Here is a 21,594-nt window from a genome sequence, read left to right on the forward strand (position 1 = left end):
GTGTCTAAATCACGGTGGACTGGGTTCTGACAAGACTATAATACCAATACTGGTAAACGAGTCGTAGGCATTTGGAGACGTTCGGAAATATATAACTGGTATAGATGGTCTCCACTGGCCCGGGACGATTAATAATGCATTTGGAGTCGACAAAGTCTCCGAGTGAAGATCTTCGGTGCTTGAAACAGCACTAGAGACGTTGCGGGTGATTTGATTATCAAGACGCTAGAATGCAGACGAGGCCATCCAAGAGCAGGACAAGATTCCTTCCTGGTGGTCCAGTCCATATAGTTACCTGTGTCCCGAACAGGAATAGTTCGAATCCTGGCCAGCGATGACTAAGCCGATAAGCGGGTCGTCGTCGCCGTCGCTGCCTGCGGGACTCCAGAGCCTCCTTCAACCACCTCGACTCCCAGCGTTGACTCTTCAACTTTCACGACTCCAAGTCCATCAAGATGGCTGCAAACGCTGACGTTCTTCGTCCCGACAACGTGCTGGCACTTGCGGGGAGCGCTCTGCGAGGAGACGGCACCACGGAGTCTGGACTGAAATCGCCTGCCGAGGCCGTTGCTCTGATCGGCCATGCCTCTATGGTCGCCGTCGGCTTCAGACTGGTGGGGCTGGGAGAAGAGCACAGAATATGTCGGTGATATCTTTCTCCCGCTCGTCGTTTGGACTTTGGCTAATCTACCTTCGTTTCAACAGCTAGCTCCTCGGACACCCCCTCTTTGCCATCGGAATGGAACGCGAACGATACGTTAGCCTTTCGATACTCTCATCCACAATCCTCGATGCAATACCTACTCAAAGTCAACCGACTTGGAAACAACGCTGTCATCCTAGCGCTGGCCCTCGGGGATGATCGAACCACGTCGTTCGATGTCGCCGCCAAAGATTTCATTTCCCCGTCCTCCCTCCCGCTCACGTCGGGCGCCGATTTCACCCCCGATCGTCTGAGCGACGTGTTCATCTCGCCCTCTCGTCTGACCGATCTGATCTCCTTGTTCAAAATCAACGTAATTCAGAAACTTGCGCCCGGAGTGTACAAGGAAGGGTACGAAGCTTCCAGCCAAGCCGCACAAGAACCGCGCGGAGAACGGCCAGCGCCGCGCAATCCCTTGGCAGATGACCCGCTGCCGCAGCCTGCTCGGCCGTATCCTTTCGATGACCCCTTAGCCGCTGCTCCGCGTCGACCGGTTCCCCCCGGTGACTTCGCTCCGCCCGGCTTCGAGGACGAGTTCGAGATCCAGCGACCTCCGCGAGGCTACCACCCCGGATTCGGCGGCAGGAATCCCTTGAGCATCGGCGATCGGGATCTATACCCTCCTGGACTCGGTCCTCACGATCCTCTGCGGGGTGGCGTTGGTCCAGGATTGGGTGGCGGAGGCGGTGGTGGGATGCATCCTACCTTTGACGATCCCCTGTTTGGCGGGGGTGGTCGAAGCGGAGGATACGATCCGCAAGCACCTCCGGGAGCACGATACGATCCGGTTGGCCCCGGAGGACCACCGTTTGGACAAGGGCGCGGGCCTTTTGGCGGACGCGGCGGCGGAGGATTTGGCGGATTTGGCGGTGACATCATTTAGGCGCGCGGTTAGGGAAATTGCGGATGGAGAAGTGGGAGGGGCAGTCTTTGCACGCCCGGAAATGATGATGTCTGTGTACGACTTATGACCCGTAAACTACGACAATAGTGATGAGAATTTACGCCCAATGAATGTACTGCAAATGAAGATGACCTCGAGTAAAGCTGAATCTGAAGGATGGCGGGGCTGCCAGGTGAAACTTGCGGGCGAATTCCTGGAGAACCGGTGTGGCTGGGCGGTGTGGCGCACGGCAGCCCAAGGCGGCCAAAGCTACTCATCCCCTTCACAACCCAACACTCGCTCTTCCCTCTCGCCTTCCCCATCGCTCTTATCCTTCCCCCCTCCCCCCCCAATCTTCTCCATCGCTTTTCTCCCAACTCCAGTCCTCGGGTTGTCGTCCCTGTGACCCGATTGTCTGGTCCCTTCTTCAATTCTGAATTTTCCACCAACCCCTCCCCCTTTCTGCGCGCGTAGGTGGTGTGTGGATCATTGTTCTCACCCCGAAAAAGATCAAAGCCCTGCCTCACGAGACCATCTCTGTCCAACTTTTACGCCTCTCCTCGGCTGCTATTTCGGCATCTCCTACTGTCCCTTGAATCATTCCCCGTGCTTGCTGCAATGGATAACAACATGGAGATCGATGCGGCGCGGTCGCCCGAACCCCACCATCTGTCGCCCACTACCGACCCGGGCTCGATACCGACACTGGACGGATGGATCGAGAACCTCATGAGCTGCAAGCAACTGGCGGAGGAAGATGTGCGAAGACTGTGTGACCGAGTGCGTGTGAACCTCCACTTATCATAGTAAATTTGAAAATCACGATGGCATATGGTTCTGACGATGGATTTTTTTGTTGGAACTGGACAGGCACGGGAAGTGTTGCAGGAAGAATCGAACGTGCAGCCCGTTGTAAGTTTTTTTTCCCTCGGTCGGGGCGTGTTGTTCCAAACGGACCCCAACCACATCGTCGAGACCGCCGCGACCGATCGAGGTGCTGACCGACCATGGTAGAAATGCCCGGTCACTGTGTGCGGTGATATACACGGTCAATTCCATGACCTGATGGAGCTTTTCCGCATCGGCGGCCCGAATCCTGACACCAACTACCTGTTCATGGGTGAGATCCCCTCGTCTCTTGTTGCTTGCGTCGGCTAGTTGGGAGATCTGCCGCTCACCGCTGCCCGGCTCCTTGTTTCCAGGTGACTACGTCGATCGGGGTTACTACTCCGTCGAGACCGTGACGCTTCTTGTCAGCCTCAAGATCCGGTACCCCCAGCGGATTACGATTCTCCGAGGAAACCACGAGTCCCGCCAGATCACGCAAGTGTACGGCTTCTACGACGAGTGCCTGCGCAAATATGGCAACGCCAACGTGTGGAAATATTTCACCGACCTTTTCGACTACCTCCCCCTCACCGCACTCATTGAGAACCAGATCTTCTGTCTTCACGGCGGTCTGAGTCCGTCGATCGACACGCTCGATAACATCCGGTCGCTGGACCGAATCCAGGAGGTCCCCCACGAGGGACCCATGTGTGACTTGTTGTGGAGTGATCCCGACGACCGATGCGGCTGGGGCATTTCCCCCCGTGGTGCTGGATACACATTCGGGCAGGATATCTCGGAGGCATTTAATCACAACAACGGCTTGACTCTGGTGGCACGAGCGCATCAACTGGTGATGGAGGGATACAATTGGTCGCAGGATCGGAACGTGGTGACTATTTTCTCCGGTATGATTCCTTTGACTGGTCGACTTGGTTTGCCGGTGCTAACCCCCTCGTCCAGCTCCGAACTACTGCTACCGGTGCGGTAACCAGGCCGCCATTATGGAAATTGATGAGCATCTGAAGTATACGTTGTATGTTTGGCCGCGGTCCTGGTGCTGGTCGCGGACGTGCCGATTGCTGACGTGTGATCTCTCTCCAGCTTACAGTTTGATCCCTGCCCGCGCGCAGGAGAACCGATGGTGTCGAGGCGCACGCCCGACTATTTCCTTTGATCCGATCGTGATAGACTATTCATTTTTCCCGCACCAATCTTTCACTCACCTCCGGCAAGATGAGGCTTCGACCCTTCGAAAGGGCACCAGGGATTTGGAACCACCCGCATACAGGCAGGCGAAGTGCCCAAATAATTGTATGTCCGTAATTCTGGCCGTGTTGATACCATCCATGAAAATAAAAAGACGTTCGCAAGATTTTTTTTTCTCCTACTGCATGTCGATCCGATTGTATCATCGGTTGAGTTGTCATGCCATCCCAGTAGTCCGACGTATGACCTCATCGATGCCCATCCCGGGGAGCTGCCCAGCCACATTGGGCCATCATGCCATCTGACTGCCCGAGGGTCTTTCGTCCGGAGATCCTGCCCGGACTGGAGTCGTAGTCTGGGGATCCCGGCTGCTGGACAGGGAGCACGCACCAACTGTTCTGTTCGGCTCTCGTTCTTCTCGGTGCATCCGGCCCCGGTGCACGTGACCTTATGAAGTACAAAGTAAACAAGTTGACATGCACTGCAGGCCATATTCTGACCAGATATTGACAATTCATCACCTACACTTTCCTGCAGATCATGGATACCATGGCAGATATCTGACACAACACAGTCGCCCACAAAGAATCCATTCAACGATACCACAACTAACGAACTAGAGCAGCAACAACAGCACCCCCTGCCAACACACCCCCAAACAAAGCATAACAAGCAAAACAAGCAAAGCAACTCCAACACTATAACACTCTAAACCGGAACCTCCAACACCCCCTCATAGTTGCACCGCTCCGTCACCCCAGGGTTCTCAGTAGGTCCACACTTCCACTTCGACCCCTCGACCTCGTCATTCAGCGCAAATCGGGCCTTGACAGGGATAGGGCCGTCAACACGCTCCAGCTCAATGCTCCACTGACTGATGTCTGCACCTCCGTCGGGAAAGCGGATGTAGTAGTTGCCGCCGATGCAGCGGGCGTTCTCGTCGGGAGATTTGCCGAAGCCCCTGCGTGTCGAAATCTCGTTAGTATCGTTGCTGTACTCGATGCCTCGAGGCTTCGAGGCTAGTATGGAAGGAATACGCACCAGATCACGTTGCAGTCAGTCGGGGTGTCGTCGGGGTAGTTGGGATCCGTCAGGACCATGTGCATGTTCGTGGTGCCGCTGGCGCGGGAGGCGTTGGCCCAGAAGTCGGTGATTTTGAGCGCGCTGGCGCGTTTGGCGGCGGTGGTTGGGGCCGCGATGGCAGAGCCGGCGGCCAGGAGGAGAGCAAGGGCGGAGAATTTCATGGTGATGGTGGTTGATGGACTTGGAGTTTGCAAGAGAAAGAAAGGGTGTGAGAATGAAGTTGGATTGTGCTTTGGGATGGAGTGGATGCGATTGCTAGATTTCTAGATGGAATAGATCAATTGACCGGCACCATCCTCATATTTATACCTTTCGAGACGTCCCTAATCCTCTCTGTGTGTCTCTGCATCTCCCTCCATGATCCATAAATAACCTCATCCCCAAAAGGATGAGACACGTTCCAGCACCAGTCCACGACAACGACAAACAACATGCCACAGCATCATCTCGCCAGCTGAACCCATCCAACGAACCACCAAAACATCCCTCGAAGACCGCTGAGTCAGAAAGGAGAGACTGACAGCTCCAAGACAGTGGAGAAACCGCCGTCGATCATGTTCCTGGAAGGGTAAATAAGCAACAGGCCGGCTCGTATCTCGTCGGCGTGCATTGGGTGGCTGACTTGGGCTATGCGCTTGGCTCAGCCCGGCTGACAGGCATGTTCATTCGGACCTGGGGAGGCCTGATGAGGGTTTGGATGTTGAGGCGGCGTGATATTGGTTGGGTTGCACAGTCTGGCCGCATGAAGCAAGGTTGGTTACACGGCGAAGATCCCCCGGTGCCAGGAGCTAAGAATAGGTAGATTTGGGTTCGCTAAGGCGTCCTGCAACCCGGCATGAGACGGTAGCTGGCCGTGGATCGGATCAAATGGGTTTAATTCAGTGATTGAGAGTCTGATGGTTCGTGAGACATGCTGCATCGTATTCTGACTTGTGGTTTTCATGTTGTGCGAGTCCAATGAGACGATTGGGACACCAATGCAAATACATGCTTAGAACAAGACATCAATTCATAATCTCCACAATCTTATATACAGTATTCTGGCTCACTGGCTTATCCAACCAAGACCTCAAATCCTCAGCCCCTTCGCCTTCCGGGCCAGAAGCTCCTCGACCTCATCCTTGTGCTTGGAGAAATTATCCACCAGGCTATCCCACATCTTCGGCTCGTGCTCATGTCGCTTGTCGCTGGTCCAGGCATAATCGGTTATGGTGAACGGGCGACTCGACTCGAACATGAAGGCGATCGAAGCCTCGGAGATGCGCGCGACCGGCGGCGGGTTCTCCGATGCAGCCTTGAATTCCTCGTAAGCGACGCCGTGGGGGACCACTTTTCTGCGTTAGCTTCTTTTGTCCTTGATTTTATACCTGGGTGGAGAGGAAACTTACTGCCGCATTCGAAGGAGATACTTCCCGGCTTGAAGGCATCCGATCGTCCGCCGTAGTCGCCGTAGATGAGACCCATCAGTTCAGAGGCTACGTTGCGGTGGTAGTAAGGAGGTCGATAGGTGTCTGATAGGATATTAGTGGTGGGACACATAAGAAATTCCTAGAAAGAAGACATACGCGATGCAACATCCCATCTGGGAGAGAAAATGAGCAGGTCCGCCAGGGGCGCCGTCAGATCCCGGGATTTGGCCGTGAGCACGCAGAAAATGGACGGGTCGATGTGGTCGACGGAGATGGAGCCGACGTTGACAAACTTGGTCAAGTCATATTTATAGGGGACCTGATCGGTCAGTTACGTGTGGGTGATGTAGAAAACCAGGACACTTACGTAGTTGCCATGCCAGGCGACGACATCAAAGGGACTGTGGTTCTGCGTGCTCTTGAAGAACTTTCCTCCCAGCTTATATAGGATCTCCCACGGCTCCTGAGCAATCTCGTATTGGGCAACGGGCGACAGGAAGTCTCGAGGATTAGCGAGCCCGTTGGCCCCGAGAGGTCCCAGTTCCGGCAGCTCGTAGTGCGTGCCCCAGACTTCGAGGATATATCCCCGCGAAGGCCCGTCCGGTAGTTCGACGCGGAAACGCAGGCCTCGCTGGATGACGACAAGCTCACCTGGCTGGACAAACAGCGGTCCGAACTCCGTCTGGATGTCTAGCGCACCTTGCTGGGGAACAATCAGGAATTCACCATCCGAATTCACGAAAGCCTTTTTGGTCATGCTGGTATTCGCAGTATACACATGAGTGGCTAAGCCCTCACGGAGAGTCGGGTCTCCGGAGCCTGCGACCGTCTTCAACCCCGAGACAAAATCCACTTCTTCCCCGCGAGGGATGTCAAAGGGATGCCAGGCCAGTTGGGTGGGTGATACATGAACTCGGGGGTTGAGCGGCAAGAAATTCGACTCGGTATCTTTGTTGTCGGGGAGATCCGTCTGAGGTATTGATTAGCTCGGATCTCTAAAATCCACGGGGTTTCTGCGTACAAATCCCTGGTGAGCCACAGCGGGGCGAGCACGATACAACCAAGCCTTTTTGTTGGCATGGCGCGGTGCTACAAAAGCCGTGGCGGTGAGTTGCTCTGCATATAGTCCGAATCGAACGTGGCGAGGGCTATTCTGGCCATGAGGAATGGTTCCCGGCACTGCCTCGGACATAAACCTGTTCAGATGGGGTCAGCTGGTGGGTTCGCTGCATACTCCGCACGGTGTAGAGCGACATACGAGTTTCCGAAGCCCGATTGATACTAGTGATCATTAGCAAGTGACCCGAGCACATCCGATGAGCAAGACCTACCTCATAGGGGTCATTTCGCCGGGTGTTAAAAGAAGGGATGGCACCATCCTTCTGGGTTTCCGCCCAGTGGAAGATTTTCTGATATTCCTGGGGGTCGGACAGGGTACTGGTAGAGGCCGCCATGTTGTATAGATCGCACTAGTCGATAGATCCCCGACAACAACGAACACAAATCAATGATGAACAGTCAGAAGTCGGTCGCACGGTCGGGGGAAAGGGCAGCCTCATATACCCCAATGGTTTGAGCCAATGTGGGGGAGCAATATCCCTTGCGTGCCTTTATAGCCGTGACATATTATTGAGACAGGGATTCGGGAGAGGCCAAGGCAACGGCGCAAACACAGTGTCAGGGCGTTAGGGAGGCTGTCGCAACGGTCTGCCATACAAATCGGCATGTCGCAGCGCCGTCGCGTTGCCGAGTCGCAGCGATCGCAAGTGGAGCCTCATGGGGTCCCCACATGAGTCAGGGCTGATTCACCGTGGGGTGGTCGGGAAGCGATGGAAGAGAATTGCCGACTGTTTGATTCTGGAGGTACCTTTGTAGATTCGAAGGGAGTCAGGAAGTAAGGAAGAAGAGAAGAGAAGTTGGGCGTCTTCGAGAACTGAGCCGAGGGGTTTGTTGTGTTTGTTTGTCCTGCCCGTGACCTCCACTAGTCACTAGCAGTTATTAGTTCCCTACGCAGTAGTTAACTAGTTCCCCATGGTAGTCACTCTAGCTTCAACCATGTCGCCCCGACGCATGGCAGCAGCCAACACCAGACTAGAACAAATCCCCTGCGGCCAGAAAGTGAGGGAGATGCAATCATCACGCGATGGAAGGCGTCCTCCGTGATCCGAGAATGATGATGCCACCCATCCTCTCGTCGGTCCTCATTTCCGTCAAAGTATATACTTCCATCCAGGATGGCTCATGGATCATGGATTATATCAATAAGAAGCTTGTCCGACTTGTCCGTTGGCCATCTCAAACTGCTTCATCGCATTGATCAAGGACAATCTGCCAATCATGGGCAAAACACCGTCCCTCCTCCACAAAATCAAATCCAACATCCCTCTCTTTAATAAATCCGACATCCTCGTCTACGAAGGCATCCCCCCCGACGTCGGCGTGCCTACTGCTGCGACGCTCGCCGAGGATGCAGTCATCAGTGCCCTAGACTGCCGTATCAACTACAACTCCGCATCCAAAGAACTCGCCCTCACAGCCTGCGAGCCAGTCCACAACCTGCACCACACCTGGATCAAGCGCGAAATCGGCCGATGCTTGCTATCTGGCTTCCTCGTCGTCAACGAATGGAACGCCATCGACTCCACAGCCAAGAAAAGTGAGAGCCACGTACCCAATCCGACAGTTACTGATCGTGCTATCTTGCCAGGTTTCAACACCTTCGTGGCCCCGTACCAGTCTTCGTGGAGACAGCCCGAATTCTACCTGAAGCCGCGGCACCGAGTCTTGCCAACTCTTGTCGTGGAGAGCGGCTGGGCGGAGTCCTACGCCAGCCTCGTTCGGGACAAGGACCTCTGGTTGATCGGTGGCTGGCCGCATGTCAACGTCGTGTTCGTCATCCAGTGGTCCAGGTCGCCGCGGAATCGCGTCCGAGGACGATTGGAAGTATACAGGAGGCAGAGCGGATTGGTGCAAGTAGAGGTACTGCCCCAGCTCTTCAACCCTCAGTCCACCAGTCACCATTATCGTAAATGCTATTCATCCAAGTGCAGAATCGTATTAATACCGTGGTAGTCGATCTTTCCCGAGCCTGGCCCGGGAGCTGTCCCGCAGATGGTTCGACTAACGAGGAACGAGCTATTCGACAATGAGCATCTTCCATACCGCGATACGCGGGAGATAGTTTTCTCGGTGGATCGGCTGCGCGAGGCTGCGAGAAACGCTTTCCAGGACTATGGATACATTCCTGCTTAGTTGGACTGCATTCGGGTGTAGAGGGAATCTCTAATTGATGACCTACAAGTAATAGCTTAAGCCTAAAAGTTTAAACCAATATCTGTGTTGGGGACAGCCAGGTCGGATCCTAATTAAGCAAACTGATCTTGCCTGCCGTCAAGGCGAATATGATGGGCATGTATACTCCCATTCCAGCCTCTTTGAGAGCCCGGACATGCTCCAACCGTCTTCGGTTCGCAACTTGCCTCTCGTCAATCTCCTTGCATTCTCCGAACGGTCCGAAAGCGAATCTACGTCCCGGCGACCACGGAGCATCCCCGTTCACGAAGCGTATCCAGCGGTTTCTCATCTCTTGACCAACATGCTCTGCAGCAGGATTAAACGAAAGGTCCACTCCGGCAAACAAGAGAAGAAGGTCGACTGCGTGATGAGAACGGCTAGATGCCTGCCACGGATTCGGCTGATCGATCACGTATTTGTAGACCTGCCTGTTAGCGGCTTGCAGCTTTTCCGACACCGTTTCCACGGGCAGAGCGTATCGGACGTCGTTGACTAGGTCTAACGCCCCTAGCTTACAGGCTGTCGGGCGATCAGCAACAACGTTGTACATTTTGCGCAGCTGCGGGCCCCATTGAGGGTCCTGCTCGAATGCAGTGGCGATGGTTGGTCCGTCGAGAGTTTCGATACCATTTCTCCAGATCACCGACTAGAAGTTATCAAACATTAGTTTGTCTTGCATACTGCTTCAAGACAGGATTCTCACCTCATATTCCGTATCTCCTATCATTATTTCCTCGACCTGCTCCGGTTTGATCTGCCAATTCTGAAGTTCAGGCTCTTCTTGGATCCACATTGTATTGACGTTGCAGTCATTCAAGGCCTGTATGATTGTCGAGACAGAGGCTTCCCTCAGCGACTTTTCGCCCAGTTCTTTTACCTTACCCTCCAAAGTCTTGATGAGCCCATCCCCCCTCTCAACCGGCAAGGGCGAGGAAAGATACAGAGATCCCGAGGCAAGGACCGCTCGTTTCACAGAAACCCCGGTAGTCAAATGCGCATGCACGTAGACAGCTCCGGCACTTTCGCCCGCCAAAGTGATATTGCTCTTGTCTTCTATCAGCATAGTTTGCATGTCTCTAGCCTGTGGTACTCACCGGATCACCTCCAAATGCCATGATATTCTTTCGCACCCAGTCGATTCCTAGTCGCTGGTCTTTGAGCGCGAGATTCTTCTCTTTGCCGTCACCGAAGCTGAAGATGTTGACTCTGTAATTGATAGAGACGAAGACAAGGGGTTTTCCTGCTTTTATGGAGTCTGCGACGATTTTGGTTGGGTCTGGCGGCGGGAACAGTCAGTTATCGTGACAGAATTGCATGAAATCACTAGTATATTATGCACCACAACGCAGTGGAAAAGACCGGATTGACTCACCACAAATTCCAGAAGCAGCAGAGCAAAACGTCACTACTTGCGAGCCACCTAGAAATCCTGTCAGGGATTTGCTATGTACACGAATTCCGGGAAGTGCGTACCGTGAATCCAGATCAAGACAGGAAGAGGGCCACTTCTCGACCCAGCAGGCGGACAAGTGATCTCCAAGTTTAAGCAATCAAACTCATCTTCTGGCTCCTTTGGGATTTCGAAGTCTTCAGGAATGCGCAGTAGATGGCGCACATCCACGTCCACTTGCGGACATCTCGGGCTATCGGGGCTGGGAATCAGCATCCTGGATAATCGAGCCATAGATGAAACAAAACTCTGTACGGAAGATCGATGAAGACTATATAAACTCACCCAAACTTCGTCGCATCGACCACTTCCCCATCAAACCCATCCACGGGAGTTGCACGCTCGAAGCGTCCCGGAATCCTCGCATACTTGATTCCTCGATACTGGTTCACAGAAACACCGTTCGATGGCTTCTCAATCCCTTTCCATGTGACACTGAGGACTGGATGATGCACTTGGGGCAATGAAGTCGTCATGGTTGCTCAAATGTTGATGGCAGGAGAGTGTGGGGGATGAGACGCGCAAGACCGAGACCGAGACCAGGACCAAGAAATACCTCGACCAGACCCATGTCGTGCCATGGCATACCTCGGGTCATTAGTATTATTTGGCGCATCGCTCTCCTCCTGACCGGCTTCTGGGCCATTCGACGATTCCCGAGAAATAAGAAGCGACGGAAGATCGTCTCGAGTGGAGGAGACGAAGAGTGGGGCGTGCGGGGGGCGTTGGTTGTCTTGGGCTTTCCTGTCGGCTGTCGTCGTCGGATGTTTCTCTTTTGCAACTATTTCCATTCGGAATGGGGATTATCTATACGATTCTATATATATTACTTGCAAATAAATACACCTAAGGTGATGGATGTGAGCCACTACCCTTCTTTCTCTTCAATTGAAACCCTCCCAGACACAATAGTGTTGGAACCGACGACACCCCCGTTAAGATGGCCATCGCCCAAGCCATCGTTCCCCAGCCGGCACTCTCACGGATGAATCCGGCAAAGAAAGGTCCAACAATTGTCCCTGCTGCAAAGGCCGAGTTCAACAGCCCGTATGAAAGCGCCATCGCGCCGCCTTTGCCGAAAATCTCCGGGGTTTCTTCCTCCTTGTCGGAAACCACGTAGGACGCCTCGACCATGACCGACGGCAGAAGAACAGCCAGACAGACCCCCGTCAAGACTAGAAGCGCACAGAGAAGCACTTTCTGGCCCATAGAGTTGTAGGTGACGAATCGCAGAAGTACCAGGATCGGAACGCTGGCGATGAGCGCCACGCCTGCCAGGTAGCGCCGGGAATTACCGTACGTGTCGATGACATACCCGACCAGGGGATCGAGGATATGAGGAACCGACAAGGGAATGAAGATCAGTCCCTGGCCGGTCTGTTCCCAGCCGAACGTCTCCTCGACGTAGAGGGGCAGGACGCTATCGAAGCAGGTTAATATGACGGAGGTAATGAAATAGGCCCATAGGGAGGCGAGCATGCGCTCGGATGCCAGTAGATGCTGTAGAGCTCCGAGGGCTCCTTTCCGAGGTCGTGTGGCTGACGACTGATCGGGAGTTGCATCGGGCTTTGGAACGGACTGGGTATTCGACGAGTGTCCAGACGATGAAGGCGGAGGAGGCTGTAACGTGTCAGGCGAATGTTGACCGTCACTCTTAACGGAATCTTGGGTCGTCTCGCTATCCTGGGATTTCTTTTTCTCTTTCTGTTTGGCGCTGTCAGGTGGGAGCCATCGTGCAGCGTGCTTCTTCTCAATCATGATCAGTCGAAACACAATATCCAGCCCGACCAGGCCAAAGGCTAACCCGAACACCGCATAGTATCCCCCGTGCTCGTAGATGACTCCTCCCAGAAGCGGGCCGCCCATGATCCCCAGGGTCATGCCCATCCCGATGTATCCCATGGCCTGACCTAGTTCATCCTTGCTGACCGTGTCAACAAGAAGAGCGCATCCCACCGTCCACACCACGGCCGCAGAGGCTCCCTGGAAAAGACGACCGGCCACCCAAAGGCCCATATGAGTACCAACGCAGAGGAGAGCAGTCGCAGCACCCAGGGCAATCAAACCGACCATAAGAGGCCACCACCGAGATTGAATCTTATCGGCGATATAGCCTGCGATCGCTATGATGGTGGTGAGTCAGGACAAGGCCACCGGGGAAGAGAAACACAACTTACGCGAGAAAGCCAGCAGCGCAGCTCCGTACAAAGCCAGCAAGATAGATGTCCATCGTTGCTCTGTGCGCTGGTTAGTAGTAGCCAAGAAACCCACGCAGTTGAGAGAACTCACCTTCACCCTGGGATAGACCGACTCGCTCGTGCAGAGCAGTCGGGGTCACCGGAACAATCTGCCAGTAATATCAGAAGGGCACTCAACATGGAGTCTGGTGGAAGAAATGAGAGCCTACCAGTCCGTAGAGCAAAATATCCTGTTACGCCGATTGTCAGCATTAAGGCACCAAGGCACTAAAGCATTAAGGCAGCGAGGCCACAAGGCATACCGTGAAAACCGCAAACACCACCACGAAGATAATAAAGGCGCTGGAGGATCTCCACTCCAGAAAGATCGGAGCCTCTGCATCCGCCGCACGACTAGGCCATAGCTTTCCGACGGCCATCGCCTTCTAGGATCGTAATGCGACCGGAGTCTGGCTCGGTGGCGTCGGCATGCGAGAACCTCCTATGGTTGCGATGAAGCCACAGGGAAACGATCTCCGCAGCTTGCAAGACCGGACTCTCTTGGTTCAGGGGTGACTTGAAATCCGAGACGCCAAGACTGAATTGAAAGGAGTTAAGATCACAGAGAAGAGGGTTCGCCAGAAAGAATCCTCGCGTTGATGTTCGGAGTCCGCGGGTCCCGCGACGGTGGAGCTGCCGAGTATTTTAAGCATATCCGGAGAAGTACGCAATATGCTTCTACGGGCTTACTCTCTACGGAAGCTGACAGGCAATATGGAGTATGCGAAAGAGACGAACTATCAGAAATATAAGCATGCATCGGGGTGTGGCGTATTGGGCTGATCAGCTTGCTCCCCCTTGCATCTTGTTCAGCAGGGGGCGAGAATGGCGCTGTCATGACGAGACTGATAGATAAGAATACCAAAGGGTCCTTAATAACAATCCAGACAATAGATTTGACCGTTCCTTGGGAATCGCCATTGGATGGTCTCCTGTGAATAGACTCCGTGAATTGCCATTCGAATGTCATTCTGCCTGCTCAACTCTGTCTTCAATAGACCGGGAATGTCTATTAGGTTTGGGTGCGATGAATGGCGACTATGAATGGTTAATCAAGCAGACAGGCAACTCGCTGGCTTTGCATAATATTAAGTCGACTCTAGATTCATTCACTATTCAAAATGCTCTCAGTATGTATTGTTAATCATGATAATCGATTGGACGTGCTCCGAGCGCCGTGTTTAATGCTGAAATGCCAATGCTGGAAAAGAGATGGGAAAACAAAAGTCTCGACAGATCAGGATTGGAAATTCATGTTGTATCCACCGGTCTTCGGGTCTTGGGTGAATTTGAAGTTATCCGTGGACAATCCAAAGGGCTTTAGAATCCCATTACCCAGCTATAGATTTGGTTAGTAGCCCGTAGCATCGCATCATGGAGAAGACGTACATCTTTCAGTTTACCCATCATATCCGCCATTTCGTTTTCCCGTGCCTTATTGATCTTCTCGGGGAGCTCTCGAAGAGCCCGCTGAGCAACGCGCTTGTCCTCTGGCGGGAGATTATCCAGACTATTGAGCAGCTTGTAGTCCTCTTCGGCCCCTTGCAGATTGCCCCATCCGCCGAGTTGGGACTTTGCCCGGGCGCGTCGCATCAGCGCCTTCGCTCGAATCCGCATGACATCTTGTTTCCTCTTGTCCAGATCTTGCAAGCGCTGCAGTTCCTTCAGCTCTTCCTCCTCGTCATCTCCCGAGATCTCCACCACCTCGTCGGTCGGCTCAGGGTCCTGCTTCTTCTTTTTCGTGTCTTCCGTCTCTTCAGAATTGGATGGCGGAACCACTTTATCCAGACATTCGATACATGCGGTCGCAGCGTCAACCGAAGACTTCCAATCCTCGAGCTTCAGATAGCATGCGGCCATGTTACTTCGGAGAACGGCCACTTCGTAGTCGAGATAGCTGGGGCAGGATGCCAATGCACGGTCGTAGCAGGAGATAGCCTGGTCATAGGACGCAGCCGCAAAGAGTTGATTTGCTTCGGTCTTGATGGAGTGGGATGCCTTCAGGAGTTCCTGTCGCAAATCGGGAGATTAGCATGGACGCAATGCGCAAACATTCCGCAGGGAGAATCTGGACTCACGGCCTCTTCCTCGGCCGGGAAGCGGGCATCATGAAAGACATCCTCCTCGCCCTCACTATCACTGCCCGCACTTCCCAGGCGCTCCTTTCCTTCGGGGGTCTGATTGCCGCTCATTGTCATCGCGATGAAGGGGGAGAGATGGAGCTGCCATGAAATCGGCGGGGAAACTCGACCGACCGCCGACCGACCAAATCAGGTAAAGATCGACTGACGGCCTGAGGACCCCTTCTCCGCCTGAGGCAGCATCCCCGCCATTTCGCATCGCTTGTCTTTTGCTTCATTCCTGCCTTCTAGACTCTAGACAGACTCTTATAGAACAATGGCTACCGCTCCCTCGGAGTAAGCTTTCCTTCCCCATTGAACCCATTCCAATCCGTCCATTGCTAACCACTTCTCACTGCAGTCTGCCCCGCGTGCGGGCCTGTCTGTTTGACATGGACGGGCTCCTGATCGACTCGGAGGACATCTACACGGCGATCACCAACCAGATCCTGCAGGAACACGGCAAGCCTTTGCTTCCCTGGTCTATCAAGGCCCAGCTTCAGGGCCGACCCCAGACCGAGGTACTGTACCACCCACCGGCCGCTCCATCGGCGTGTTTACCGCCCCCTACCGTGACACACGGAAAACCAACCCAATGGCCTAAACTCCATAGCCTTCGCCGTGCTGACTCCAATTCCCACTTCCAAGGCTAGCAAGATCTTCCACCAATGGGCCCAACTCCCTATCACGCCGGAAGAATACGCCTCTCGACAAGCCGCCCTGCAGCTGGAGAAGTTCGGAGAGTCGCAGCCTCTCCCCGGCGTGCGGATCCTGCTGGACAAGCTGCTTTCGACGCAATCGACCGACCAGCCCGTCCACATTGCGCTGGCTACCTCGTCCCACGAGCGGAACTACCGATTGAAGACCGACCACTTGCAGGAGCTGTTCGCGCGGTTCCCCGAGTCGCAGCGCGTGCTGGGTGACGACCCGCGCATTGGCAAGGGGCGGGGCAAGCCTTTACCGGATATCTATCTGCTGGCGCTGGAGACCATCAACACCAATTTGCGGCAGCGCGGGGAGACGGAGATCACGCCGGAGGAGTGTTTGGTCTTTGAGGATGCGGTGCCCGGTGTGGAGGCGGGTCGGAGAGCAGGCATGCGAGTTGTCTGGGCTCCGCACCCAGGGTTGCTGGAGGCGTACAAGGGCCGAGAGGCGGAGGTGCTGGCGGGTTTGACGGGGGAGCACAAGGAGGAGGAGAAGTCGGCGGCCGAGAAGGATGCGGACGATCTCGTTGCCAAAAAGTTGCAGTCGTCCGGCAAGCCCGGAGAACTACATGATGGATGGGGAGATCTGATTCCTACGCTGGAGAACTTCCCATATGAGAGATATGGTATTCGACCTGCCTAAGATGGAGCTACCTCGATGTTGTAAAGAAACATGAACCCGGTACTCCGCGGTATGGTCCGTCCATGTACATGATGAGAGACAAGAGGAAAGAGAAAGAGACATGATACCCATGTAGAACAAGAGACCAAATCCCACGCGAAGTCTAGGGCTTCAGCGTACAACCGTTGAACAACCGTCCGGGTGACATCATTGCAAGTTTGAGGACTATGTCAGATCGGAAGACCTCTTCGACTGTCTTCTGCAACGTTCGTGAAGAACAACATGTAGAAATAAACCCATGTTTATCTCGTAAGGCTGTTGAATCAAGCCACTGGTGTCTTCCGGTGGGGAGACTGAGGTCCTGCCTGCTGACCAGTTCGACGAGAAAGGAGACATGAGATCCCAAGATATGTAAAATCAAAATGGAAATGGAAATGAAACAAATAAAAGCAGACTGAAAGACGAAAAAGTGCAAGCCGATCCAATGACGGTCAAGTAACAAGATCAAAAAACGATATTAAAACCGGGAATAAATAAAACGAAAAAGGGAAAAGAGGAAAAAGAAACCGATAGCCGGGCCATTCCCAAGCACACCACTTAAGAAGCTCGCTGGCGCTTTTTCTTCTCCGCGGACGAAGGCTGTCCCATTTCATCGGTGATTTTGATACTGGGCCTTTTTCGACTAGCTTTTGTCGGAGTTGCCACCTGATTCTGACAAGCTGTGCCTCCAGTGACGGGGCTTGAGTTAACATGCAAATCGGTCATGGAACCAGTGGCATAATATGACGCCGGATGGCTAGACATGAAACCCTGAGCGGGCAGGGAATAGGAGGTCGGGCCGGTCATGCGATGGGAATGCACATTCGACATGTAAGCCTGCGGATAACTCTTATTGTGAGCAGCGTAGGCCACGATGGGGTCGAAGTGGTACGCAGGCTCTCTACTCACCATTTGCTGGGGGTAGTAAGACGTTGCCTGAGGGACGAGCATGGAAGCGCTACAAGGCACCGAAGCAACCAGGCTCTGGGGGCTCGCGTCAGCTTCACTTCCGGTGGGTTCAGGAGTGCTCGAGGGGGTAAAGATTCTGTCATGCTCCGCTGAACTCTTTGAGGTGTCAGAATGAGTAGGACTGACTGCGCATCTCTTGGCCTTGCTGGCGGTTGTGGTTCTGGGCGTCTTGCGGGCAACTGCTTTGCTACCAACCGTTCTGGGAGCCTTCTGAGCGACCGTCCTGCGAGCCGTTTTGGGGGTGGGGGTGGGAGTGGAAGGCTCGTTGCGTTGTCCAATACGCATAGCTTCTTTGCCGGCCGTCATGATTTGACTCTTGCGTCGATTCAGCAGCTTGTTGCTTTCAACGCGTCTCTCAGCCGCCGTGGGGTTGTCGACCAGGTTGTACACATAGAGAGGGTCAAGAATGTGCTTGCAGACGGTCTTGTGTCTATAAAAGCACTCGATAATGCGAGTCATTCGTTGAGCAAAATTGAGCGTCTCGCTCTCGGCCTTGCCTGTGGTATCATAGGCTGCCAGAAGTGGACCTCCCTTCTGACGCATGATAACAGCCTCCTAAATAGCTGTCAGCGAGCCGATCTACCTTTGTTCATCAGGGGTTTCTTACCAAAGTCTGCCAGCAACAAATTTCGATTCTCTCCTTGGAATACTTTTGGTTCCTGAACGGCTTGATCATGCCCTCATTATCGGTCGCATGTTCCAGGCTGGCCATGGCTTTGCACATCTCTTTCACGATGGCCCGTTTCTGGCCCGGAGTCTGGGGAAGAGTAAGGTCTTCGGGAAGCGGCTCAGTGGGCTGGTAAAAGGCACGGGCATGTTCATGAGACTTGAAAAGAGTGGATTTATCGAAAGGGGCGTTCTTTGCAGCCTTCATCAAATCAACCAAGTTCGGAACCAAAGAGTTGGAGTCCTCCGGTTTAATGGCTGATGAGGGTTCGGGCACATGGTTGTCGGCCGGAGTAGTGGGCTCAAGTTCAGTGTCATCGGATTCGTCGCCAACGAGGCTGCTTGGGGATATGGCGTCCATCTCAGAGACATGTTTCTCGTTGGAATGTGCCGACAATGTGGCATGCGATGGTGCAAACGGGCTGTCGTTGCTGGAAGTGTCATATCCGAAATAAGGAGAGCCTGCTCCTATTTCGATACCGGAGGGAGAGACGCTCAAGCTATTTGAATTCGGTCGTCAGCATCCACACTCAGACAAGAATTACGGCCGCCCAGAACAGAACCTACTTGGATGGGTTTGTACTAAAAGGCAAGCCATGGTTCGGGAGAAAATGCACAAAATGGTTTTGATAGTGCAAGCCTTGATCCACCGGGGTTCCATTTTCATGACCTCCATTGGAGGCCCAGTTACTGTGTAACTGATCAGCAATGTCCAAACTTCGCGTTCAACCATAGGGAAGTACTCACAGCTCGCTGTTCAACAGGAATCCGGTCTGACCAGCTTCGGCATCGGGGCTGGGAATGGTCGCTGTTTCCTGTGCAATATGCGGCAGAGTCCATCCATAGGAGTCCCAATCTTCGGATCCAGACATCTTGATCGCTCAAGGGTGAAGGTTTTGGGGAAGAAACAGGACCGAAATCAGCAGATGAAGGGAGTCAGGGAAGGAAGACAGTCCACAGTCAGAAACGAAGCACCGTGAAGCTGCTGGAGAATAAATCGGCTCAGAAACTGGATAAGAGACAAAGAGAAGAGAGGTTTGGAGACGAGCTACGGGGAAAGAAGGGGGGAGAAGGGAATTTGTAGTGCGTTGGGGGCTTGAAGGAGGGAAGGAATCAAGAATCATATTGTCCGAGAGAGCTGAATAGGCAAATTTGTGAATTGTTGGAGTCTCCATTAACAACCCCAGAATCGGGCGGAATAAGTCATTCACACCAGGGAGGGACAGCCACTGTTGAGTGAAAACGGCTGGGAAAACAGAGGGCTGGGTGTGCGCCAGCCAAAGTATACGGTTGCGCCGCAGCGTTGCGGTTTCGATTTCCTATCAAAGGACTCTTCATCAGCTGGTGCCAATAAAATCACTTGCAGCATGACGAGGGCCAGGAGGCTCTTACCTCTGCCTACTGATGCCACCCCCTTCTGCACCAATCAGGGAGCTGGTTTCAGGCTAAGGAGCTGCAAGTCAAGGAACGAACCAAATTTCCGGTAGAGATCAATGGTCCCAAAGAGAAAACAATCATATTGTTCCAATGGCTTCCCAGCCCCCTCTGGGGACAAAGAGTATTTTAGCGATGAAACTCCGAGGGCTGGGGAGGTTGTAGAAACCGTCGCAACCGAGGAAAGACCGAGAGAGCGACGGCCGGGTTGGTCTTGGGCTTGGCGAAATGAAGCCATGGACCACTAGTACGGGATGCCGATTCTTAGTGGTCCTCCTGGACGTGAGGCCAACTTTGGCACGGTGATCACCTCTAGGATCTTCCTCCCCACGCTTTTGCCTGACGCTACCCATCCAGTTCCCCCTCCAGAAATGGCATAGACCAGATCTTCAGCGTGCTATCAGTTGTGAACGGACCCCCTTCCTCTGCCACCGTATCATCGAAATGGTGTCTCTGTCCACCGGCAGTGGCAGCGATGCTACCCAAAGGATGCAGTATGGTGCTGTTGACGGAATCTGTAGACCATAAGTATGGCTCCTATTAGCTTCCAAGAATTCGACATGAGGCTTAGCTTACCATCATGAACCTTCCATTCCCACAGTGGCTTCTGCGGCCCCGCGGTGAGTGCAGAGTCCCTCCAGACTCTCATATAACCGTCTGTTCCTCCAGCCCAGATTTCATGAGATTCGCCCTGACCGGTCGGTACGATGTCGATCTTCATCCGTTGATTGGTGAGAGCCTTTCGGCCTTCAAGCCAGCCAAGGAGTTGGCCGGTGGCTCGAATGTCATATACCAGGACCCCATCGCTGTTTCGTTCTGCGATGTAAAGGTATCGACCGCAAGGACTCCAGAGCAGCTGGGTGACTCCCCGACCGCCGATGTGACGATTGGCTTCCGTTTTTGCAACGCTAAAGGTGCCGAGCGACTGGCCAGACCCATTGGAATCGTAGAGTCCAATCTGCCTTGAAAAGGTGCCAGCAGCGAGAACTCCGTCGCCAGTCGGACTGACGGCCATCGCCGAAATAATCCCTTTCATTCCGACGCCTCCACCCACTGCCTGCTTACGTTTACTGGGTATCGTTGGCATCCATGTCACTGGTCCATCTTTCCCGGGACGAGATACATCAAACAGACAAATGAGACTATCCGAGCCCGTGAGGAAATGGGTTCCACCAAGTGCAGATGGGTAGATCAAGGAATGAGGGGTTATAAAGGCCTCGGTGGTCGGGTTGACCAGAGAGTAGGTCGCCACTGAGGTTGGCACAAGAGCAGACGCCAGCCTGATCGGGTGATCTCGGACTGACGAGAGAAAGAGAGTGGTGGATGGCTCCTGAAGGGAATAGAACGGATAGATAGCAGTAGCATAGGTGGGCTCTGTCGAAGGGAGAACAGAATAAGGAGTGAGATGATGAGGTGATTGTTTCTCCTCCAGGAGATCTGGAGGTCTTGGGAGTTGGGTGTGAGCTGTAAGAAAAGCAATCATGATCCAAGCTACTCACAGTATAAACGTTCTGATGTGATGATCAGCCATGTCGGCCAAGACCGTGGTGCCGTCAGGAGGCCTGGATGGATGTGGTCAATATGTGATCTTGTGAGTGACAGGAGAAGGTATAGAAAAGTTTACACATACCATTCTATACTTTTGACGTGGTTGAAATCCGAGTATCGCTCGTTGGGCTTTCTGGGCATCTTCGACTCATCCTCATCTCGCGTTGAAGCCACGCAGATGGGGGTCAGTTTGGAAGGTTCCTCTTCCATCTTGTCTAATCGGATGACACTTCGTAAAGACCCTCTAGTCAATAAGCAGGTAGTACAGAGTATAGAGCCAAGTAGAAGATCCTTCGACTACAGTCCACCATATCTTGCTGCTTGAAGTCAACCGGATTGAGTCGTGCATACGCCAGGTTTCATCAACGACAGCAATATCCGGAACTTCATTCAATT

The 21,594-nt window shown here is 53.5% G+C and overlaps 11 protein-coding genes across 11 annotated transcripts; 4 read left to right on the plus strand and 7 right to left on the minus strand.

Moving 5' to 3' along the window:
- Positions 1-404: 404 nt before the first annotated feature.
- P170DRAFT_437335 (proteasome inhibitor PI31 family protein) lies at positions 405-1,731 on the plus strand. Its single transcript, XM_024849346.1, has 2 exons — positions 405-642; positions 706-1,731. Exons 1-2 carry the CDS (start codon positions 456-458, stop codon positions 1,584-1,586), a joined length of 1,068 nt encoding a protein of 355 aa, XP_024702800.1. The 5' UTR covers positions 405-455; the 3' UTR covers positions 1,587-1,731.
- Positions 1,732-1,892: 161 nt separating this feature from the next.
- P170DRAFT_437337 (serine/threonine-protein phosphatase) lies at positions 1,893-3,787 on the plus strand. The gene is made up of 6 exons (XM_024849347.1): positions 1,893-2,366; positions 2,457-2,498; positions 2,601-2,706; positions 2,789-3,322; positions 3,378-3,450; positions 3,519-3,787. The coding sequence occupies exons 1-6, from the start codon at positions 2,205-2,207 to the stop codon at positions 3,589-3,591; spliced, it is 990 nt and encodes a 329-aa protein (XP_024702801.1). The 5' UTR covers positions 1,893-2,204; the 3' UTR covers positions 3,592-3,787.
- Positions 3,788-4,223: 436 nt separating this feature from the next.
- On the minus strand, positions 4,224-5,321 carry P170DRAFT_193637 (uncharacterized protein). Its single transcript, XM_024842718.1, has 2 exons — positions 4,665-5,321; positions 4,224-4,584 (listed from the first exon to the last, which is right to left on the minus strand). The coding sequence occupies exons 1-2, from the start codon at positions 4,865-4,867 to the stop codon at positions 4,332-4,334; spliced, it is 456 nt and encodes a 151-aa protein (XP_024702802.1). The 5' UTR covers positions 4,868-5,321; the 3' UTR covers positions 4,224-4,331.
- A 454-nt stretch (positions 5,322-5,775) lies between these two features.
- Positions 5,776-7,569, minus strand: P170DRAFT_360752 (putative homogentisate 1,2-dioxygenase; the record flags this gene model as incomplete). The annotated part of the gene is made up of 7 exons (XM_024844433.1): positions 5,776-6,035; positions 6,095-6,217; positions 6,272-6,434; positions 6,483-7,085; positions 7,137-7,311; positions 7,374-7,396; positions 7,447-7,569. 7 exons carry the CDS (start codon positions 7,567-7,569, stop codon positions 5,776-5,778), a joined length of 1,470 nt encoding a protein of 489 aa, XP_024702803.1.
- A 603-nt stretch (positions 7,570-8,172) lies between these two features.
- P170DRAFT_465170 (uncharacterized protein) lies at positions 8,173-9,429 on the plus strand. Its single transcript, XM_024852302.1, has 2 exons — positions 8,173-9,094; positions 9,188-9,429. The coding sequence occupies exons 1-2, from the start codon at positions 8,453-8,455 to the stop codon at positions 9,365-9,367; spliced, it is 822 nt and encodes a 273-aa protein (XP_024702804.1). The 5' UTR covers positions 8,173-8,452; the 3' UTR covers positions 9,368-9,429.
- A 44-nt stretch (positions 9,430-9,473) lies between these two features.
- On the minus strand, positions 9,474-11,494 carry P170DRAFT_385219 (carboxylesterase; the record flags this gene model as incomplete). Its single annotated transcript, XM_024845712.1, has 6 exons — positions 11,145-11,494; positions 10,883-11,052; positions 10,782-10,829; positions 10,504-10,685; positions 10,113-10,454; positions 9,474-10,055 (listed from the first exon to the last, which is right to left on the minus strand). The coding sequence occupies exons 1-6, from the start codon at positions 11,333-11,335 to the stop codon at positions 9,477-9,479; spliced, it is 1,512 nt and encodes a 503-aa protein (XP_024702805.1). The 5' UTR covers positions 11,336-11,494.
- Positions 11,495-11,643: 149 nt separating this feature from the next.
- P170DRAFT_437341 (MFS transporter) lies at positions 11,644-13,645 on the minus strand. Its single transcript, XM_024849348.1, has 5 exons — positions 13,360-13,645; positions 13,267-13,287; positions 13,149-13,206; positions 13,037-13,096; positions 11,644-12,982 (listed from the first exon to the last, which is right to left on the minus strand). The coding sequence occupies exons 1-5, from the start codon at positions 13,474-13,476 to the stop codon at positions 11,706-11,708; spliced, it is 1,533 nt and encodes a 510-aa protein (XP_024702806.1). The 5' UTR covers positions 13,477-13,645; the 3' UTR covers positions 11,644-11,705.
- Positions 13,646-13,903: 258 nt separating this feature from the next.
- Positions 13,904-15,298, minus strand: P170DRAFT_409602 (uncharacterized protein). The gene is made up of 3 exons (XM_024846795.1): positions 15,175-15,298; positions 14,486-15,106; positions 13,904-14,435 (listed from the first exon to the last, which is right to left on the minus strand). The coding sequence occupies exons 1-3, from the start codon at positions 15,292-15,294 to the stop codon at positions 14,334-14,336; spliced, it is 843 nt and encodes a 280-aa protein (XP_024702807.1). The 5' UTR covers positions 15,295-15,298; the 3' UTR covers positions 13,904-14,333.
- Positions 15,299-15,444: 146 nt separating this feature from the next.
- P170DRAFT_456375 (haloacid dehalogenase superfamily protein) lies at positions 15,445-16,765 on the plus strand. Its single transcript, XM_024851614.1, has 3 exons — positions 15,445-15,513; positions 15,578-15,737; positions 15,865-16,765. The coding sequence occupies exons 1-3, from the start codon at positions 15,494-15,496 to the stop codon at positions 16,561-16,563; spliced, it is 879 nt and encodes a 292-aa protein (XP_024702808.1). The 5' UTR covers positions 15,445-15,493; the 3' UTR covers positions 16,564-16,765.
- A 275-nt stretch (positions 16,766-17,040) lies between these two features.
- P170DRAFT_193730 (uncharacterized protein) lies at positions 17,041-18,258 on the minus strand. The gene has a single exon (XM_024842719.1). It carries the CDS (start codon positions 18,091-18,093, stop codon positions 17,140-17,142), a length of 954 nt encoding a protein of 317 aa, XP_024702809.1. The 5' UTR covers positions 18,094-18,258; the 3' UTR covers positions 17,041-17,139.
- Positions 18,259-19,995: 1,737 nt separating this feature from the next.
- P170DRAFT_476195 (uncharacterized protein) lies at positions 19,996-21,408 on the minus strand (the record flags this gene model as incomplete). Its single annotated transcript, XM_024853326.1, has 4 exons — positions 19,996-20,165; positions 20,227-21,095; positions 21,150-21,212; positions 21,281-21,408. 4 exons carry the CDS (start codon positions 21,406-21,408, stop codon positions 19,996-19,998), a joined length of 1,230 nt encoding a protein of 409 aa, XP_024702810.1.
- Between the last annotated feature and the right edge of the window lie 186 nt (positions 21,409-21,594).

The sequence above is a fragment of the Aspergillus steynii genome (assembly GCF_002849105.1).
Source record: "Aspergillus steynii IBT 23096 chromosome Unknown P170scaffold_5, whole genome shotgun sequence".
Lineage (NCBI taxonomy): Eukaryota > Fungi > Ascomycota > Eurotiomycetes > Eurotiales > Aspergillaceae > Aspergillus > Aspergillus steynii.

What these genes read in the sequence shown, in the direction of transcription:
- P170DRAFT_465170 (XM_024852302.1), top strand. Translation starts at nt 8,453, where the DNA reads ATGGGCAAAACACCGTCCCTCCTCCACAAAATCAAATCCAACATCCCT. An exon ending in GCGGATTGGTGCAAGTAGAG is followed by an intron (nt 9,095 to 9,187) that starts GTACTGCCCCAG and finishes ATACCGTGGTAG; the next exon opens with TCGATCTTTCCCGAGCCTGG.
- P170DRAFT_409602 (XM_024846795.1), bottom strand. Translation starts at nt 15,294, where the DNA reads ATGACAATGAGCGGCAATCAGACCCCCGAAGGAAAGGAGCGCCTGGGA. An exon ending in TCCCGGCCGAGGAAGAGGCC is followed by an intron (nt 15,107 to 15,174) that starts GTGAGTCCAGAT and finishes GATTTGCGACAG; the next exon opens with GAACTCCTGAAGGCATCCCA. An exon ending in TGATGGGTAAACTGAAAGAT is followed by an intron (nt 14,436 to 14,485) that starts GTACGTCTTCTC and finishes CCAAATCTATAG; the next exon opens with CTGGGTAATGGGATTCTAAA.
- P170DRAFT_437337 (XM_024849347.1), top strand. Translation starts at nt 2,205, where the DNA reads ATGGATAACAACATGGAGATCGATGCGGCGCGGTCGCCCGAACCCCAC. An exon ending in TGCGAAGACTGTGTGACCGA is followed by an intron (nt 2,367 to 2,456) that starts GTGCGTGTGAAC and finishes GGAACTGGACAG; the next exon opens with GCACGGGAAGTGTTGCAGGA. An exon ending in GAGCATCTGAAGTATACGTT is followed by an intron (nt 3,451 to 3,518) that starts GTATGTTTGGCC and finishes ATCTCTCTCCAG; the next exon opens with CTTACAGTTTGATCCCTGCC.
- P170DRAFT_437341 (XM_024849348.1), bottom strand. Translation starts at nt 13,476, where the DNA reads ATGGCCGTCGGAAAGCTATGGCCTAGTCGTGCGGCGGATGCAGAGGCT. An exon ending in TGGTGTTTGCGGTTTTCACG is followed by an intron (nt 13,288 to 13,359) that starts GTATGCCTTGTG and finishes TCGGCGTAACAG; the next exon opens with GATATTTTGCTCTACGGACT. An exon ending in TGCGCTGCTGGCTTTCTCGC is followed by an intron (nt 12,983 to 13,036) that starts GTAAGTTGTGTT and finishes CCACCATCATAG; the next exon opens with CGATCGCAGGCTATATCGCC.
- P170DRAFT_456375 (XM_024851614.1), top strand. Translation starts at nt 15,494, where the DNA reads ATGGCTACCGCTCCCTCGGA. An exon ending in ATGGCTACCGCTCCCTCGGA is followed by an intron (nt 15,514 to 15,577) that starts GTAAGCTTTCCT and finishes TTCTCACTGCAG; the next exon opens with TCTGCCCCGCGTGCGGGCCT. An exon ending in AGGGCCGACCCCAGACCGAG is followed by an intron (nt 15,738 to 15,864) that starts GTACTGTACCAC and finishes CCCACTTCCAAG; the next exon opens with GCTAGCAAGATCTTCCACCA.
- P170DRAFT_193637 (XM_024842718.1), bottom strand. Translation starts at nt 4,867, where the DNA reads ATGAAATTCTCCGCCCTTGCTCTCCTCCTGGCCGCCGGCTCTGCCATC. An exon ending in ACTGACTGCAACGTGATCTG is followed by an intron (nt 4,585 to 4,664) that starts GTGCGTATTCCT and finishes TTCGACACGCAG; the next exon opens with GGGCTTCGGCAAATCTCCCG.
- P170DRAFT_437335 (XM_024849346.1), top strand. Translation starts at nt 456, where the DNA reads ATGGCTGCAAACGCTGACGTTCTTCGTCCCGACAACGTGCTGGCACTT. An exon ending in GGGAGAAGAGCACAGAATAT is followed by an intron (nt 643 to 705) that starts GTCGGTGATATC and finishes TCGTTTCAACAG; the next exon opens with CTAGCTCCTCGGACACCCCC.
- P170DRAFT_193730 (XM_024842719.1), bottom strand. Translation starts at nt 18,093, where the DNA reads ATGCGTCAGAAGGGAGGTCCACTTCTGGCAGCCTATGATACCACAGGC.